We start from the raw sequence: 19,532 nt of genomic DNA, 5'->3' as shown, positions 1-19,532 counted from the left end.
TTCAAGGGTTAGAAAAATGTGCACACGCGAATATTTCGCAAGTCTCAAATGTCCCTGCTCTAACACTAATATTTAAATCCGTAACATAATCGAACTGCATAGGTAAGCGCACTTAAGAAAACTGTGGTTGTGTGCCCGTCAGAAAAGAAATACATGTGACAAACTTCCACTCATCCTTTATTTCCAACCAGAGGCAATTAGTCCTCGCAAGTCTCCAAAAAAAAGGAAATGCGTGCACGGTAGCATCCTTTGTATGTGCACCACTGTGAGCAATAAATGAGCAACTAACAGGCGGTCACCCTTTGAGCGATTAGTAACGAGATGGCCATCAGGTTTGTGAGCGCAAGAAGCCGAAACCGCCCGCGGAACGAAACCCAAACTAACCTCTGCGTGCCCGTGTGCGCTTCTATGCGCGAGCGATAGTAAACGGCCAGAGCAAACAAGCCATGCAACGAAAACCGAGAGAAAGAGTCGTGAGAAAAAAATTCCCTGTATTCCCGCACAGTGGCAGCACATGCCAGGCAAAAAAACGTTTGGAAATTGGCACGCTTGTTAATGTACAGATGGCATCGTAAATATACAGCATCGACCATTTCAGACTTGTTCACAGTGCCGTATATTTAAGTCATTGACCCTGGAAGGGTTAATGCAACGAAGTTTGCTTTTAATGGACCGCGCTACAACGAATTATCGGCTACAGCAGACGAAATTAGCGACAATTTTTGTCAAGATCAGCATATAAAACGAACTTCTGCCATGTTGACACGGGCTGGCAACTCACGTGCGAGGGTCAGCCGATGATCACGGCTCAATTATGGTGTTCTAGAAGGGGGTAGTGGGCTCAGGAGCCGGAGCGCCCTATGCATTGCAGCGAGGCGGCGAGTGCGGACGGGACGCGGATTTCGGTGGCGGCGCTGTAGTCGCGTGGGCTGGCTCCATGGCTGGCTCCCTCCGCTGCTTCGCCATAGAATAAAGAGCTTCGCGCGCTTGTTCGTGCGGGCTTGATTCGCGACGTTGACTGTTTTTTGGTGTTTCACCCTACCGTTCGAGTCTGTTTCGTGCGCAGTCGGCCGAACACGTGTGAAGTAGGAAAGTCGAAACGTAAACAGCAACGACACTGCTTCGCTCCCGGCTGTGAAACAGGATATAAGTGGAAAAAAGGAATGCAGCCGTCGTTGTTCACCGTGCCGAAAGATGAATAAACACGGCGAATTTGGGAACGCAACGTGCCCCACAAAGACAAGAAACTCGACGAAACATGTGCGGTTTGTGTGCGAAACATGCTAAAAGAGTAGGTGGATTTTTAAGCGATTCAACTGCATGCAGATGGCCTAAGGGTGACGATATCCAGCACATTATCACAGCTGGATTATCTTGTCAGCCAGGGATTTAGGTATGTTATGACATCCAGGTTAAGCCAGGATTCGCTGGAAAACTTTTTCGGTATAGTCAGGCAATCATGTGGGTTTAATGAACACCCATCACCAATGCAGTTTCTAATTGTCGTTAATTGCCTATCCTTTTATAACCTTGCGAAAATAGTACGCCCAGGCAATGCTGGCCTTAATGGAGCTAGTGGAGTAATGAGTTCTCTGCTGAGTGCGCAAGATGCTCCAGCTCAATAAGCCAGGGCTGCTGCAATCGAACATCTCATTGAGGAAGGAAACCTAGCTTCAGCCGAGCGCATGCTTCGTAGTATTCCTGCATGCTGAACACAGAGAGCTGGTGGAGCAGAAAAGCGACGACAGTCTAATACATTACATGGCAGGGTATGTTGCTTGAAAGTTTCTGAAGTGTTATGACTGCATGCCTTGCAAGGCCTTTCCTTTGGAAACCCCCAATACGGAAAGCAGAAATTCTGAGTTCACTGTGACATGCGACAAGGGAGGGTTGTTATATCCTTCGCTGGAGCTTTTTAGGGCAGTGAATAAGTTGGAAGACATCTTCACTGTGTTCTTCAGCCGAGAGAAACTCTGCAGTGACAGCATAGTGAATGTAATGTTGCTAGTGAAGGAGAACTTCGGCTATGCCTTAGGCTGCAGCCAGCACTCAGATGCGCTCACAACAAAGTTGACCAAGTTCTATATGCTGACCAGGCTGCACTTCTATGTAAAAGGGATCAACCAATCGCGACAGGAACGGCGTAAAAATAAATTGCACGCGAAGATAAGCCGTTCCTCATAGTGCCTCTTTCGTAGCAACCATGCACTTTGAGAAAGGAGTAGCTGCCCATCTTTTGTACCGATGAAGCAAAATAAAGAGAACTCGTGGTGGCCAAAAACAATTTGGCCACCACGAGTTCTCTTTATTTTGCTGTGTTACGAAATTTCGCTATCCCTGGTAACCACTACGACTGCATAATAGTGGCATCACCATAGGATTAGCTCCCTAGCTTTCAGTGGATATATGCTTTCGTAAACAAAATCGCACTTAAAGGAATAAAACCTCATCATATCTGGCCTCTGTTCCGAATGTGTTAGTACACGCGCCGCAATTGTTTGGCTCACTTGAACTTGTGAATGCGATTGGGCACTGACCTGTATAAAAATTGTTAATGGCAAATGAATTAAGCAATTTACCCATTCACATATTTACCTCTTCGACGGTGTTCGCGAGCTTTTATAGTTTAGAAATCAGTCGCATCGTCGTGCGGCCGTTAGTCTGCACTCGTTGGGTCGACTTTATTTTCACGCAAGCTTGAAGAACGTCCGCCTTTCCACCTTTCTCTGCGCCTTGTCTTATTTCAGAGGAAGTTTTCAGAAAACATGCTACGGAGCTGCGCGCTTTCTTTTTTCGGCGCGACACCAAGCGCACACGGCTTTCTCTACGTTGAAAATGCTCAGAGTTTCGCGTTCCGTACAGCCCATGTTCTAGTGGCGCCATCTGGCGGCGTCGACGTGAGATGCCACACCCGCGGGCTCTCCCTTATCCCACTACCCCCTTCTAGTTCACTATAGCTCAATATGTTGCGTGCAAGGGAGGAGGAAGGAAAGCAGGGTGGACATGTGCCGTATCTTGAAAGCAATCTGCGATGTGAACAAAGTGCGTGTCCGCTCGGGCCTCTTCTTCAAAGTGATCTGCGATCTGGACAAAGTGCACTCAGTGCCGGCAGCTTCGTACCCGCTGTGCTCTCGTTGTTTAGTTTGCGTTGAAGCGAGAGAGCATGAAGGACAATTTGCTCGCTGCTGCTGCTGCACTTACCTTGCTTAATTTGCTATCGCAATCTATGCTTTGCCATTTGGGCGAAACTGCGATTTCTTGTTGGTTTTTTAGGCTGGAAGTTCGTCACTCACTCTTTGCAATAAAGTTATTAGACATCATGATGAAATTTTCGGAAGTAAGGCGTTTCGGATATTACAGACTTTCGATAAAATGGACGTTTTTTGTCGGATTATCAGGATCTGTTGTAACGAGAGTCAACTGTATATACAATAAACTCTAGTGTCACTCAAATTAAAGCAAACTTATCCCTTCAAGCATTATGTAACTGTAGAACAATCACACTGTTATGTCTGACACACATACATTCAGGGCATAACACAACACCAACTGCCTCTTGTAACTCCACTATGTACTTCTAGGTGTCTTCAACTTGATTTCAGCCTAAGTGAATGCTTGGTAGAACCAAAGTTATTAATTCCTCACGATTGTCACAAGCAATTGCACTCTGGAATGATCTTCCTGATAGCCTTGTCTCCATCACTAACCATGAACCAATCTGTGAAAATTCGTAGACTTCTTGTAAAGTAGCGTTTGTTCCTGTTTATGCTTTATGTAATTTTGTTGTACTTCCTCCCCCATCACTCAATGTTCCTATTGGAACCTGTGGCATAGTTATAAATAAATAAATAAATAAATAAATAAACATAAACTAACACTTGCCCACCAAACTACTTAACATCGCCAGAGTCTGAAAAGTACAAAACCGAGCAGTACTAGCCAATTCTAAGCTTATGTACCCGCTTCTGTAGAGCATCGCACACGTAATGCGAGGACGTGGGATCGTTCCCCACCTGTGGCAAGTTGTTTTTTCATCCACTTTCATTTCCATTAACTTATAATTTCTTTAGTCTGTTTAATAAGTACAAATAATTTCCCCTATGTTGTCCTTGGTGTCAATGTTTGTCGGCTTCTTATGATTAATAAAAATCGGGCCCCTTGTTTAATCCCCTTTCTTCTAGCTTCTACACAACCAGTTTAACATTGATACCTCTAGATACATCTCCAGAACTGAAACACAGTGAACGCGACACAAACACACACAAACACTCAATGAGCATTCTTTCTGTAGCAAGTGCTTTAAGAATTCATTCATTACTTTAGCGATAAGAGACTGGAATAATCTGAGCGAATCCACTACAGTCGAACCCCGCTACAACGAACGTCGCTTCAACGAAATTTTCGCTTCAACGAAATATTTCCAATTCCCCGTCAGCTCGCTATACAAAGTAATGGAACAAATTTCTCATCACAACGAACCATTTTTGGGGCGCGTTTCCGCTTCAACGAAATTTTTGCTATGCGAAGCTCGATTTAAAAATATATCTTACAATAAAACAAGCATATCGCCGCCCATCTATGTACTTCCATAGGCCCACGCTGCTTTGTTTCGCTAAACATTCGCTGGACCAAACTAATCCACTCACTGAAACGCACATGATCACCGCCATAGCTTGGTGTTGATGACTATCGGGCTGGCTGCCTTGCGACAAGGCGCGGGGGCAAGCTCCCGTTTTCTTCCAATCCAATTCAGAGCCGCAACCAATCCGTTGCCAAAGGACGCAGCAGCCTGGCAACAGCAGCGCGTTTGCCCTAGTTTTTTTCACTCGTGCTTGTGCTGCTAGTGCGCTGTAATGAATGCGAGCATGGCGACTTCATCTAGAAAGCGGAAGTTCCTCTCGCTTGAAGAGAAGGCACGGATTATCAGCGCGGCATCCAGTGGCAGGAAAAAGGGAGATGTTGCAGCGGACTTCGGCATCTCACAGAGCACGCTGTCAACGATCTTGAAGTCGAAAGACGCGATAGCGCAAGCTCTTTCTTCGGGGACATCCGCGAAGCGGAAAAAGCTGACGCAAGCGGCTCATGAGGACCTTGAGAAGGCTCTGTACACGTGGTTCCTCGACGTGCGCGCAAAGAAGATGCCGGTCAGCGGAAACATGTTGCAGCAAAAGGCACTTGGCTATGCCTGTATGCTGGGCATCAATGATTTCAAAGCCAGCTCAGGGTGGCTGACCCGTTTTAAGGCCAGGCATGAAATCGTCGCTAAAGTGCTGTGTGGGGAGTCGGCCTCATCAGACGCCGACGCTGCATCTGCTTGGGCATCAGCTACTGTGCCGGAATTAATGGAGAAATATGCCACATCAGACATATACAATGCCGATGAAACGGGACTTTTCTTCGAGCTCCTCCCCTCCAAGACGCTTCACATGAAGGGCCAGCCATGCAGCGGAGGGAAGCATAGCAAAAAGCGTGTGACTGTGCTCCTGTGCTGCAACATGGACGGGTCTGACAAGCGCTGCCCACTGGTGATAGGCAAAAGTGCGAAGCCGCGGTGCTTCAAAGGTGGCAAGAGCCTGCCCGTCAAATATGTTGCCAATAAGAAGTCTTGGATGACACGGGCCGTTTTCAAAGAGTGGCTAACCGCTTTCGACCGTGACATGACGGCAAAGAAACGTAAGGTTTGTTTGCTCATCGACAATTGCTCAGCGCATAACGTTGAAGACGTTCAGCTTCAAAGCGTGGAAGTAAGATTCTTCCCGCCGAATTGCACGGCTTTAATCCAGCCGCTGGATCAAGGTATCATCAATAGCGTTAAAAGCGCTTATCGACAGCGACTGATTCAGCGGCTGGTGTTAAACATCGACACCGGTCGGGCAATCGAAGTGGATTTGTACATGGCTGTACAGATGGTCTCAGCAGCGTGGACGGCAACCAGTCGCAGTATCATCTACAACTGTTTTGTGCACGCCGGCTTTCACTCCGATGCTCAACTGGCAGCGAACTCCACGTCGGACGAGGAAGGCTGCAGTACAATTGCTCCACCCTCCACAGAGGCCAATGCGGCATGGGCAGCCCTTCAGGACTCCGGAGATGTGCCGGCCGATGTTCACATCGGCGACTACATCGCTGTTGACAGTGAAGTGCTAGCTCACGAGGAGCTGAGTGACGAAGCTATAATTGAGGGCGTTCGCCACAACGACGCATCATCGGATGATGACAGCGACGCGGAGGACTTAGCGCCACCACCTGCAATAAAAGTGATGGATGCTTTTGATGTGATCCGCAGATTTTTCGGTGCTCACGATGACGACGTCGCGATGCAACTGTTCACCGAGTGCGAAAGCCGCGCCACTGCACTCGTGGCAAAAAAAAAGAAGCAGAAGAAGCTGACCGACTTCTTTGGAAATAAATGATGTTTTGGGACTATGTGGTCCAACCTGACAGTGTTTTTGGGCTGTTTTCGCCTCAACGAAATTTCGCTTTAACGAAATTTTTCGCGCGCCCCGTCAGTTTCGTTGTAGCGAGGTTCAACTGTAGTGACAGCTCCTCATTAGATAGATTTGATAGTTCAGTGGAAAAACATTTGCTCGCCTTACAGCTTTGATTTATTTACTCTGCTTTGTTACTGATCGTCACATGTCAACACTTTATAAGTGCATTTTTACCCCCACTGAGGTTTTGTATGATGCATTAATATGCATGACTGCATCTTGCTTATCATGTTCTCCGCGTATTTTATGTCAAATCGCAACAAATACAACAAATAAAGCATTATTATTATTATTGAAAAAATGTGTTTACTAGTTTTTTTCTTGAATTGGTTTGTTTATTTTCTCAGAATCTTCTAGGTTACCATAAATTGGACCCATACTCTAAATCTGAATATTCACACTGTAGTGGGGAACATTGTAGTAAATTATTTTACCATGGAACATGCATATACATTCATGGTATGAGAGCTGCTCATTATTACACCAGGCTATTGTTAAAACCAGTAATGTTTGAATGTTTTCCCCCTATGCTTTTCACCCTATACTAGAGGCAGCACGAAGCGTTTGCTCCCTGTTGCCGGCGCTCTTCACTACGCCAGCAGTGTGACAGCGAGTGTTCGTGGTCATTGAGCGAGATTGTTCATGTTTGTCTGTACACACGAGACCATGCTTGTTAACTTAATCAGTAAGCGAATGTTTACTGCAATTACAGTTGCCTACTGATTTTTCGGATTCCGAAAATTCGGACATGCTCGATTATTCGGTCTGCTTCACGGCACCGCCATTCTCCCCATAGACCATAATGTATAACAACTGCCGAAAGTTCGGGCACCTTGCAACCTCTCGTCAAGATTTTTCGGACACTCCTTGAGCCAACTCGATCGAGAGCACCATGCACCGACTCTGATCGGTGCATATTTCGACTTACTGAACACCATTTTTGTTTTGAACGAAGCTCCTTGCTGCCCCACGAAGTGGCGCTACTGCAAATCCTCGCTCATCGTCGTGTCTGCCTGGTTCGATAGAGTGGCTACAGCAGTTCCAGTCTCAGCTTAGTAAGCCATGTCAAGACAATCCAGCAGCGTCAAGACAATCCAGCAGCTGATTCGTTTCCTTCTTTGTGCACGACGCTGAGAGTAGGCCACGTTTTTCGTTTGTATGACTGGTGTCGGCGTGACGCCGTGGTAGTGTTTGCTTTGTGTGCTGTGTCGAGGTTGCGGTGATCCAACACAGCATGCGAAAACATCGCGTCAACTGTATAATGACACCGAAAGTGCCTGCGCTGACTGCGCGGGGGAATGCTGGCAAGCGGGTGCCGGGAGGCCTAGGATTTGTCACCTTCCGATGTGCTCCCTACTGACGCCGAAAATGTTCTGCCGAGACCTGCGCATTGGTTGCATTGCGATTACGGACACTGTCTCATTTGACAGTTTCACAGGTGCTGACACTGCTGTACTGACATACACAGAACTCAACGACGGCAAGATCATTCGTCAGGTTTCTGCTGCACCACTGGACAATGACTCCGAGTCAGAAGATGACGCCCCATGTGCTACGCTGCCATCGCATGTGGAGCGTGTACAAGAAGTGACTGTGCTTTCAGCCGCCTATAGTGACCGTGCGACCCGCTCAGAGATTCAGGCTTATCTGAGCATGCAACGGTTTCTGCAAGCCTACCACCGAGCCTGAATAAGTGCGTGGAAATAAAGGATTTTTTTCCCCCCTTAATATGCTTTTTCGGACACCCGTTTATTCGGACATATCCGCAGTCCCCGTGAGGTCCGAATAAACGGTCGGCGACTGTACCGTATTTACACGATTGTAAGTCGACTCGAATGTAAGTCGACCCCCCCATATCGCTTGACCGGAAAAAAAAAAAAAATCAGAGAGCATACCCGAGGGCGCATTCGATAACGAAAATTTATTAGTAGCTGACATGGTCACTGGACTACTCGTCTTCACTAGTGCTGCCATCGTCATCGTTGCTGCGGTCCCACAGCGCGTCGTGGTCCAGCGAAATTTCAAATTTGGCAAACGACCGCACCAGGACATCTTGCAGAACAGCAGCCCACGCCAAATGCACCCAGCCACACGCAGCCGTCAGGGAGGCTCTTTTGACAGGTCCGGTTGGCGTAATTTCGCAGTCTTCTGCCGCCAGCCACTCATTGTACTCACGGCGGAGCAGAACCTTACAATTAAGGCGAAGGTCCGGGCTTGTTTCATGACCACGTTGCACTTCACTGGCAGGGACCGATCACGCATTTCAGCGACGTACGCCGCAAGCTTAGCCTACAGCTCCGGAAAGCGTCCAGACTTCGGCACGTGGGAAATTTCTCACTTGCCGTCACACATTTCGCTTCGCTGCAGTCGCCACTCTCGCACCACCCGTTTAGAAACATCGAAATTGCGGCCCGCTGCGCAATGATTTGTTTCTTCGGCGTAAAGGATGGCAGCCCTCTTGAACGCTGCTGTGAACAAGTGCCGAACGATTAGTGGGCCAGGAGCACTCATGACGACTGGGGAAGCATAGAAGTAGCACGTAGGCGGCAGTCAAGTGGAATACGTCAAACTAATACCAATGCTTTTAAACCACGACCGACTAGTAATAAAGCCGGTCGTGCTTTAAAGAGAGAAAGAGAAACCCGCGAGCGGTGTCTGCTCTTCCATGAACTTCCGGTACTCCCCGCAAGCGCCGCCGTTCTGAGGGTGCCGCCGCAAATTGGAACAGCGGCGCTTCCGTCAACTATCGACACCCCCCATGAGTGTTGCATGCACTGTAAGCACGGAGGACTGTAAGACTCTCAAAAATGTTGAAAAACCCTTCCGAAAAGCGAATAAACACGCGGAATAACGAAAAGATACGGGTAGGGCCATAGAGCAAACATAAAATTGTAACTACGTTGTAGCTCCCGTTGGTATTGCTTTTTTTTTGGCGGGGCCATGTTTCGGTTTCGATTGTAAGTCGACCCCCCAACTTCAGACTGTCAAATTTAAAAAAAGGGGTCGACTTACAATCGTGTAAATACGGTATATACAGCTGATAAAACTATGAACTTTACTTCATATAGTCGTCTAATATATTACTTTGCTATCGCCATCAATGGTTCGCCTTTCAAGCAGAACTGCGACTTTTTTTTTCTCTCAGGAAGGACGAATCTCTGTATTCTTTTAGACTTTTGATTTGAATTTGTAGGCACCATCTGAAGACGGCTACACACACTGAGCGTGTTCAACCATAGCGTCCAACATTTACAGCATTGCGTGAAGTGCCACATGCAAATCTCGGATGCTATTAGCCATGCTAATGCATTTCTCTCAGCGCGATCTGCACCGCACATGCAGGCACTCGTAATCATGCAATGATGATGCAACCTTCTTGCAGTAATTTGTCTATAATTGCTGACTAACGAGGTGCTAATGCTCCGGTAAAGTGTTAAATTATTTTTACTGCTGAAATATTAAAACCTCGACCTAACAAACAAAGATTTACAGTTAGACTCGCAATAACTTAAACCCTGATAAATGTAACGTTCAATAAGCTCAAACAAATTCCATGTTTTGTTTGGCCAGCTGTGTTTTTAATGTATTTTAAAACCGCTTTATTCAAACTTTTTGCTTGTCCGCGCTGGAAAATATCAGCTGCCTTTGTAGCTTTTAGCTGAACATATACGTTCTTATATATTACTAACAGTTGCAAATAAAGATGATTCTCTGCCTACACATGTCAAAGCGGACAAATTAGCCAGACCGCGCGCACCAACAATCACAAGTGGATTAAGGAAGAAAGAAAAAAAGAGATGGGAGGCGTGGCATGCACAAAAATGACACATATTACCCTCAGCTATCTCTTCTTTTCTCAGTGTGCGCGTATGCCAAAGCGGCCAAAGTGCGTGAGCCAAACAAAATTGCATGTTGACAGAGAGAAAGAGAGAGAAAAAAAAATCCAGACCACCGAGGAGCCTGAGCGCGCCATATGCTCTATGTATGAGTGAAAACGTGCGAAGGTGAGCCGGTGATCGCAGCACAATCTCACGCGCGCAAGTGAAGGAAGTGGGAAGGAAGCAGGGAGGAAGCGCACAGTCTTCCATTGTGCACAAGGCTTCGTGGGGAGGGTAGGAAGGGGGGGGAGGGGTCTACTCCGGCTGGCAGGTAGCCGTGCCCGCCCGCCAAGGCCCCTGTATCATGAAAGCCATCCGAAACGGGGACAGCCCCATGCTGTGTTTTCGTGGCTCAGTTCGCGCTGATGCGAGACACAGCACAAAGGTCAATTCACTTGCTGCTGCTGGTGCACTTTCTCATTCCAGCGTCTTGACAGCGAGTTTCCGCGGTCATTGAGTGAGGTGTGTTCATGTTTTCTTGCACGTGCATGACACCATGCTTGCAAATCCTTCACCACTGTGGAAAACTTTTGCAAAGAACTGGCTGCTCTTGCTAGCATAGAAAATTTTGTTTTGAAGACTCATGCAGCAACAAAGCAATCATCCAATCGTGATTTTTTTTTTCCAAAATGTTCATAGTATTTAAATGTGTGTGATTGTTATGTTATTGAATATATGTGAATGTTTCATTACAATACAAGTTGGTACGTTGCCCCGAGTCATACTTATGTGGTAATTCAAACCAAATCCTGGGGTCCCCTCGAGTTTGAATTATCGAGAGCCTACAGTAATTACATTTATGACAAGTACGACTTCATTATAACAAGGTTTGACTCTTTTAGATAATGACAGCTTCACATTTACTGTCCATTCCACTTCGACCAGTGCACAAACACAGCAACTCAACAAGAACACATAGTGTGCTTATGGTGTACGTGTATACAATGCTCATGCCAGCAGCAAAAGGCACAGCAATGTCCTGGCTTTGCCACCGAGCCGACTGAGCGAAGCATTGACCGTGCGCCAACTTCGTTTTGTTGTTTTTGCAGACAAGTGCAGTCCGCACCTCTGGAAACTTTCTAACCCTTCGCACGCGACCCGCACAGGCATTGTCGAAAGCAGGACAGGACAGCGGCAGTGCCACCAAAGTGAGAATGCGCCTCAAGCACCCGTATAATTGATATCGAGCAGCCATATAATTGATATCACACTAAAAGTGGTATCTGGCATGACAAAACATATGTGCAGCTGAGTGGTTACCAAAACACATCACACAAGAAATGAAATGTTGTGCTTACTCAAAGATGGGCTGTCCAAGACAGATGCAAAATATCCTTGCTGGGCTGTGCTCCCTTGTGCTGAACTGGACGGCGGCTGCGTGACGGGGTTGGCAGTTCCAGCCTGTGGTGGTGGCTGCTGCTGGGAAGGCGCAGTTGCCACTACCCCCGGGACTGGCTGTTGAGGAAGCACGGCAGAAGGGGAAGCTTGTGGCACAGCCGCAGCTGGATTGATGGCCGACTGGCTTGACTGACTTGTGAGGCTGCCATTTGGAGATGCGGCTCCAGGCCCTGCAAAAGGGCAAATAAAGAAAATGGAACAAACATTTTCTCAGACATTAAGTTCTCAGAAATGCAAGGAATACTGACACTGCTTGTTCTCCCAATGCGCGGCAAGAAAAAATTTGCCCTGTGCATCAGTTTGCATGTTTTGTTTAGCTTTGTCCTCAGCACACTACGCTTTCTGCTGTCACATAAACAAGGCCAAATAGCAACAATGAGCTTCTTGTATGGACTGGTATACGTACAGTGACGATTCCTTTCCCCTTGTTCTACTACTTTCCTAAAATTAAAAATTAGATTCTGGGTTTTTACGTGCCAAAACTGCTATCTAATTATGAGGCACACCGTAGTATCTGGGGACTCCGGATTACTTTGATTACCTGAGGATCTTTAACGTGCCCCCAATGCACCGGACATGTGCATTTTTGCATTTTTCCCCATCAAAACACAACCGCCGTGGCTGGGATTTGATCCCCCGACCTCGTGCTTAGCAGCACAACACCATAGCTGCTAAGCCGCCACAGCAGGTCTACTAATTTCTTGTTACCCGCTGCTCACAACCGGCTGAGCCTGGTGATAATGGACGTGGTGTGGAGTTGAAACCAACAACAAAGCGTAAAAATGAATGAAGTCTGGTGTAGAATCATTGCATAATTGCTGCCTTGGTAGATACAGGTAGAGGCTAACCGAAATCTATGGTTGAGGTCTTTGTGTGGCAGAATACTTAACTGCGAATTTTAACAATTTTATAGTAGAATACTTAATTTTCAAAGTTTGTTTGCGATTGTTGTATTGACACCAATAATTTTCCAAGTGTGTAAGGTTAGGGCAAAACAGATTTCAAGAGAATACAAATGCAGTCGCTGAGTGATTTTTCATAGCCCAATTTACCGGACTTCTTAATTACAGTAGAACCCCACTGGTGTTCCTTAGGAGGCCATAGAAAAATATTATATGATCTGGGAAAGCATCGCATCCCATTATGCATGCAGCAGCAGTAGAAAGAAGCTTCTCATACAAAACTTTATCTAAAGTTTTTAGAAAGCCAACAAACTATTAAAAACTTGGTAAATAAAGCTTGCTATCGCTGCCTGGTGGTTAGACTGAACATTAAAATTTTTTTTTAGTGGTTGTGGCAGTGAATCACAGTAAACGAAGGCTGCGATCTTCATTTGGCATTTGAGTTGAATTTATTTAATAATTATGGCCTCTCTTTGAGCACTCATGGCCCTTTTTCAGTTTCTGTGGAACCGTGTGTATGGAAGAACTGCAGAGGGTATCGAAGGCCGTAAGAACATTGACAAATGGGGGTGTGGGTCAACCACTTACATCTTTGTCTGCCTCTTTTTTACATTCGATTTTGTCAGCCGTGCTGAGCTCGGCGACAATCAGTGGCTACAATGTCTTGATGTCATTATCGCAAAACGTGTTCACAATAAGTGACATGGGCTTCTATTAAAAGGGCCCTTAAACACTTTAACTAATCATAGAATGGCCTCACTAAAGAAAAGGAGACAGGTCACGAATCTCATGCAGCAAATATTTTCTCAATCGTCTAACTATAAGTGCAGTTGGCACACCAATGGCCAGCTTTCTCTCTCTTTTCATCCCTCTAGTATGCTGGAAGCTACACAACGAAGCCAAGCGGGCAAAGCCCCAGCAGAAAGTTGAGTGTCGCTATGTAAGGGACGGAAGCAGCCAAGGGAGTTCTGGAGCAGCTCTGGGAGCGGCAAATTTGGCACATTGGAGCAGGTTTGGAGCATGCTAGGTAAGGATGAGCGTGAGTGAAATACAGACAAATCAAGCAAATATGTGTTATATTTGACTTTGCAGAGCACCAATAGGTTATGGCAAATCAGTTCTTCAGAAGCCCACAAGGTGGAGGAAAGTTCACTACAGGAAAAAATGTCATACACCTGGCAAAGGAAACCTATATATACATTCCTTGGAAACCATTATTAAGTTACATAACAGACATTCCAACTAAATGCGGCCAAAGAAATAACCAAGGGATTTATGCAAACAGCACCAATTGTATGTTAATTGGCTTTTAAAGTGAAGCTTTCTTTGCCTCTTCTCCCGACTTTCCGGGCTCTGCTGCGATGGTATTGCCGTTGCGTGCCACTGGGCTTCTTGCAATAACACCAGGTGGCACTCGCCTCCGCGCATCCCAGGCGGCACCGCCGCAGGCTGGGATGCGTAGTTTGTGCCTATGGCACATGCTGTGTTTGCTTTTTTTATGCGACAAGAATGCAGGTGCTGGGATATGGAGGTCATGTGCCGGGCTGTGACAGTGCAATTGCAATCACCCATAGCCTGAAAAGAGCACTTGGAGCTGGCATCTCTACAGTGTGCTGGTCACGTATGCACAAGGAGCATGTAAACACGTGGCAGCTAAATGGCTACGAAACGCATACTCAGGGTCGAGGACACCTAGGCCCAAAAGAAGCGTCGCATGGAACAAGAGCGCCTTTGCAACGCAACAAAACCTGGTTCAGACTGCGAATGTATATATACAATGTATACATACAATTATACAATAATTAATTGAATTACACAGAGCCCCATATTTCAATTAAAGTTTAGCACTTCTGCCACGATGTCATGTGCTATGTGAGGCAGTGATAATGCTCTTAGAAATTATGAACAATGTCACACAACAATGCCTCAAGCAAACACAATGTCACATTTCGCTGTGTGTTCTGCGAACTACAGAAACAGCAGTGGTGCACGCAAGGTAACAGTTAACATCAACTCACCACTCTTGTATTGGACTAAACGCTGAAGAAATTACAGATTCGCCGCCAACATTGGCACTAATTATTGTGAATCAAAGCAAACAGCATACAAAGCTTCATTTACATCGATTCCCATAGTGCATGGGATCTGCATATTTTTGTTAATGGTAGTCAAGAGTTCTCTTTATTTTTTTCCTTATGCACAAGCAACTAATATTTAAGTTCAATTAGCTGACGTTGACTGCCTCACTTATTGGATAAGGATATTGGATACTGCAAATCCTAGGTTGCTTTAAATCCAGTTATCACTCATGTTTCGACATCCTCCCCAACTTTTTCATTCACATCTTGTCGATTAGCTAAGCTTATAAAGTCAGCTGCTTAGACGTTTTTGTGCAGATCAACAAGAAATACTGATTGTGACAACCATGAACAACACCCATCAACGCCGTATGCCGTTCGCGTTATGCCCTCAGTTATCTTATTACTTCTTGGCGGCATTCAGTTGGCTTAGAAGAGTATCACAAAATAAATGCGAAGTTACTTTGTTGGTCATTGCATGTTTAACGGTATTCCACATAACTTGACGAGAAGAAAGAAACTCTTGACATTTAAGAAAAGAATAAAGGGAAAAATGCATTCAGTGGCTTTACAATCGGCATCACTGAGCAATGCACAAGCTCGATTATTAGAGCTGCCCTATAAAGTCAATGTAAAACAGCAACCAATATTTCGAATGCCAAATAATGGTTTCTTAAAATTTTCGCACTCCATCTGTGCAAATTGCGACATGAATACCATTGCCGTGAACGCAATTTCTGTTGTTCGCACATTCTCTAACCCTTTACGACTGCCATTTTGCCACTATGGTAGACTGAAACCGAAACTTCACATCCTCGGTTCGTGTATTACGCCCGCAGAAATGTGATTTTAAATGGTGTGATTGTGCAGAATGTAGAGTGGCCGGAATGCAATTTGAGTGATTACGGTTGTGAATGGATATTTCTGGTCAAGAGTGTTCAAATGCAGGTGTGAAATACATTTTAACGCTACACACATGGTTTCCCCGTTAGCATTTATTTATGTATTACTGCAAATGCTCTCGTGATCACAAAATCAGCCAATGGCATTGGTTGGTCGAGCTGCTTTTGATGATGCTGCATAACGAGATTGCGGAAACAAGAGCAAGCGATTTTTTTGCTGTGTCTGACAGTAGGTTGTAAATTCCCTGCTGCAAGCAGTGCAGTGATATTTGGCACCCATGTTCACACCATTTATGACAGATCGGCAATGTTTTCTTACTATGTACAAAAAGTGTTTCTGGGACCCTTTAATGCCAGAGCTTCCTCAAGTTCCTGCACTCCTTCAGCATGCTAGATAGTGCCGTCGATGCCTTGAACATTCCTGGTACTTTATGAGGGAAAAAAATGTAAGCATCATCATAGTTTATAGACATAACAACCAGGAATCAAAACCAAACAATTGTGAAGCTAATACACTGACCCTATGAGAACTAAACAAGGCCAGTGTTATCGAGCAAATTGCCCAAAAATTTCAGTAACTGGGACATATTGACGAGGCTCTACTGTATGTGAACCTACTCACACAGCAATGTACCAGCTTGTAGAATCAGTTAGGGGTGTGCTAATCATTTTTGATACCAAATCGAATAGCATCAAAAGTGAATTGAATCGAATAGCGAAAATATTTAAAATAGTTTTCAAATAGTGATGTTCACCATTACTATAAGATCACGTTCACACTGAAGTATTTAACAATGTTAGCAAGTTTTTGCGATTACATTGAGTGTCATGAAGCACTGTTCACTAAAAGCACAAATACAGTATTGGAGACAAAAAAATATACCATATTTACACGATTGTAAGTCGACCCATATTTTAAAATCTGAAAATCTGAAGCGGAGGGGGTCGACTTACAATCGAAACCAAAACATAGCACCGCCAAAAAAGCGAGACCAACGGGAGCTACAACTTAATTAAAAGTTTATGTTTGCTCTATAGCGTTACCCGTAGCTTTTTGCTATTCCGCGCGTTTGTTCGCTTTTCGGAAGGGTTTTTCAACATTCTTTAGAGTTTTACAGTGCGTGAAACACTCAAGGGGGGGGGGGGGGTCGATAGTTGATGGAATCGCTGCTGTTCCATTCGCGGCGGCACCCTCAGAACGGCGGCACTTGCAGGGAGTATCGGTAGTTTATGGAAGAGCAGACACCGCTCATGGGTCACGGGTATCTCTGTCCCTGTTGCACTTAGCTTTCTCTATAGTATGAACAAAGGCACTGGTTTGACGCTTTCGACTTGACTGCCGGCTACGTGCCACTTCCATGCTTCCTCAGTCGTCATGAGTGCTCCAGGCACCCATAATGGTGCAGCAGCTTCTCACTGTTATATAACTGATATAACAGGTATCCTTATAAGTGGGTTTGACTGTAGTGACTATTCAATTCGTTATTCAAGATGTTCAAATATTCACACACCTCTAGAATAAAGTATCCCACCAAGCGATCCTTAGATTTTATTATTACACAACTGTTTCATGAATAAACCCCACGAAAATTTCAGTTTGCCTGTGATGTAGATCATCCTCACTCAAGCTAAAGCAAGGGGACTGTTTACAGTGTCCATACAAAACAAAGCTTTTGTTTTTAATAAACAGTTCACATCTTCAGTAAACAAGTTGAGTAGAACTTGTTGCTGGGCGAGTTGGTTGAGATCTAATGAATACATTGTTGGGCTAACAGGAAAATAAAGACTTCAGAAGACAAGCAAGAAACAATAGGTCGTTTCTTACTTGTTTTTTGAAGTCTTTATCTTCCTGTTAGCCCAACAACGTATTCATTAGTTCAGTAAGGAATTCTTAATATTACAGGTCTGTACCTCGTATTTACAATCTGGCACTGACAGAGACATTTACTGCTCTTTAATAAAGCACCTAAGTGATTTTTAAGATAAGAACTCATAAACCGGCTATAGACTGGACAATCAGAGCATCTGCACGGCTCGGAAACTTGTGTGATGCACCACTTTTTCTCAAAAAACACAGACACCTCTTGCATAAACAACACTTGCGTTTGAATTCTTTGGAATGCCAAAGGGCCTTGAACACAGTGGTAAGCCTGGCTGATTGCCACTCGCGTGTCCCCACATCATTTGGCAGCTTGTTGCTACACCACTCAGTGTTGTCATTTGCTCCCTGTGCCATGCAATGTTTTAGAATTTGGCACCACCCTCTTTGATGCCTATGTGCAGGTTTAAACCGGAATTAACATAGCTGCTGTCCTTTGGGCAGGGCAAAGTAGCTGTCTTTTGTCCCAAACTAAGACACTCTGAGATGTTTTCAAATGGGTGTGTAGGCTCTACTCAAATATGTAGTGTGTAAATCAATCTGACATCTGGAATGAGTTAGGAATATGATTAATACAGCGGATGAGAACAGACTTTATGATACCAGAGCTGCAGTAGAAGAGGAGCACAGAAGTCTTTGCTTAGTTCTCACCTGTACTTGAAGGAGACAGCAGCATCGGCCGCCCATAGGGATCTGTCGATGACGCCTGTGATGACGTCTGTGAGGGATGATGCTGGATGGTCTGTGGTACATGCTGCATGCCACTGGGGCCACAATCCAGGTCTCCATATTCGTTTTTGACATAATGGCCATCGCCACCACCAAATACATCTGCAAGAAATTAAAGGATAGAGGAGACAAAATAGAGCACAGTAACCATGCATCATCAATCAGTTATTTACATTAGATATCTCAGTAGATGGAACACTGTAGAATTTCATGGGACATTGTAAACTGATATTAATGAAATATGGAAACACTGTACCCAAGGCTACTACGGACCTATCACAGTAATTTTCATGCACCTTTCATATGTAATACTGCTGTCGAACAGCCAGCCAAAATATGCTTCAAGCTATACATGTACAAGGTCTTGCAAGGGATATACACTGGAAGGCAGTAGCTGCCATTCCACAAGGTCTGTCATTAGGTATTAGCTGGACACTGTGAACACTGAACACCATGTGTAACGAAAAGTCATTGTAAACACTATGCACATGGCCGCTACAGTGATCATGATCATTGAAGCCTGCATAAAATGATGTAGACAGAACTTAGTTCTGTTGATTACTTCATACCAATCTACTGGTTTCAAATTGTACTGTGGCAGAAGTTAACACTGCAGACAAATAAACTTACCTTTTGCAAGCAGTAGTTGACAAAATTATGCAAATATGAGCATAAAGAAATCAGAGAGAAAAGAGCAAGCAGAACGTCAAAATGGACAGAACTTGTTGATCCTTTAACATGGACCAACTGTAGACTTTTAAGGAACCAACTTTTTTTTCTCTCTCTCTCTCTGAATGAAGCCAAAAGCTTACTATCTGCAGTGCCCAATACCTCAGCAGTTACACGAAAAACACTCAAGAAAAGATTCTTAAGAAAATGCTTCTTTTAAATACTATGTGGTGACATGTAGACCTGTACTGAAAACTGTGATAAGACAGCACAATAGGTTTAAATTATGGGTTTCACAAACAAATGACGGAACCCAGCCTTCGAAGATGCACACACAAGAGAGAGAAAGACAACTTGGGGGTTTTATATGCCAAAACCACGATCTGATTATGAGACCTGCTGTAGTGGGGGAATTCCGGAATAATTTGGACCACCTGGGGTTCTTTAACGTGCACCTAAATCTAAGCATACAGGTGTTTTTGCATTTTGCCCCCATTGAAATGCGGCCACCAGGGTCGGGATTCGATCCAGCGACCTTATGCTAAGCAGCCCAACACCAAAGCCATTAAGCAACCAAGCGGGTAAGCCAGCATAATAGTGGTTGCA

The 19,532-nt window shown here is 45.0% G+C and overlaps 1 protein-coding gene across 3 annotated transcripts in view; it reads right to left on the bottom strand.

Moving 5' to 3' along the window:
* The window catches only part of Med (Smad/Smad4 homolog Medea), a 58,810-nt gene that overhangs the window by 36,624 nt on the left and 2,654 nt on the right, over nucleotides 1–19,532 (bottom strand). For all 3 annotated transcript variants that reach the window (XM_050178474.3, XM_050178472.3, XM_050178473.3), the window contains exons 4-5: nucleotides 18,180–18,359; nucleotides 11,668–11,937 (exon numbers count right to left, since the gene is read on the bottom strand). In XM_050178474.3, the coding sequence (XP_050034431.1) occupies nucleotides 11,668–11,937; nucleotides 18,180–18,359 (450 nt within the window). The remainder of the gene's footprint in view (nucleotides 1–11,667; nucleotides 11,938–18,179; nucleotides 18,360–19,532) is intronic.

Source organism: Dermacentor andersoni, chromosome 5, assembly GCF_023375885.2.
Source record: "Dermacentor andersoni chromosome 5, qqDerAnde1_hic_scaffold, whole genome shotgun sequence".
Lineage (NCBI taxonomy): Eukaryota > Metazoa > Arthropoda > Arachnida > Ixodida > Ixodidae > Dermacentor > Dermacentor andersoni.
The sequence above is the reverse complement of the archived record's forward strand: the minus strand, read 5'-3'. Positions and strand labels throughout refer to the sequence as shown.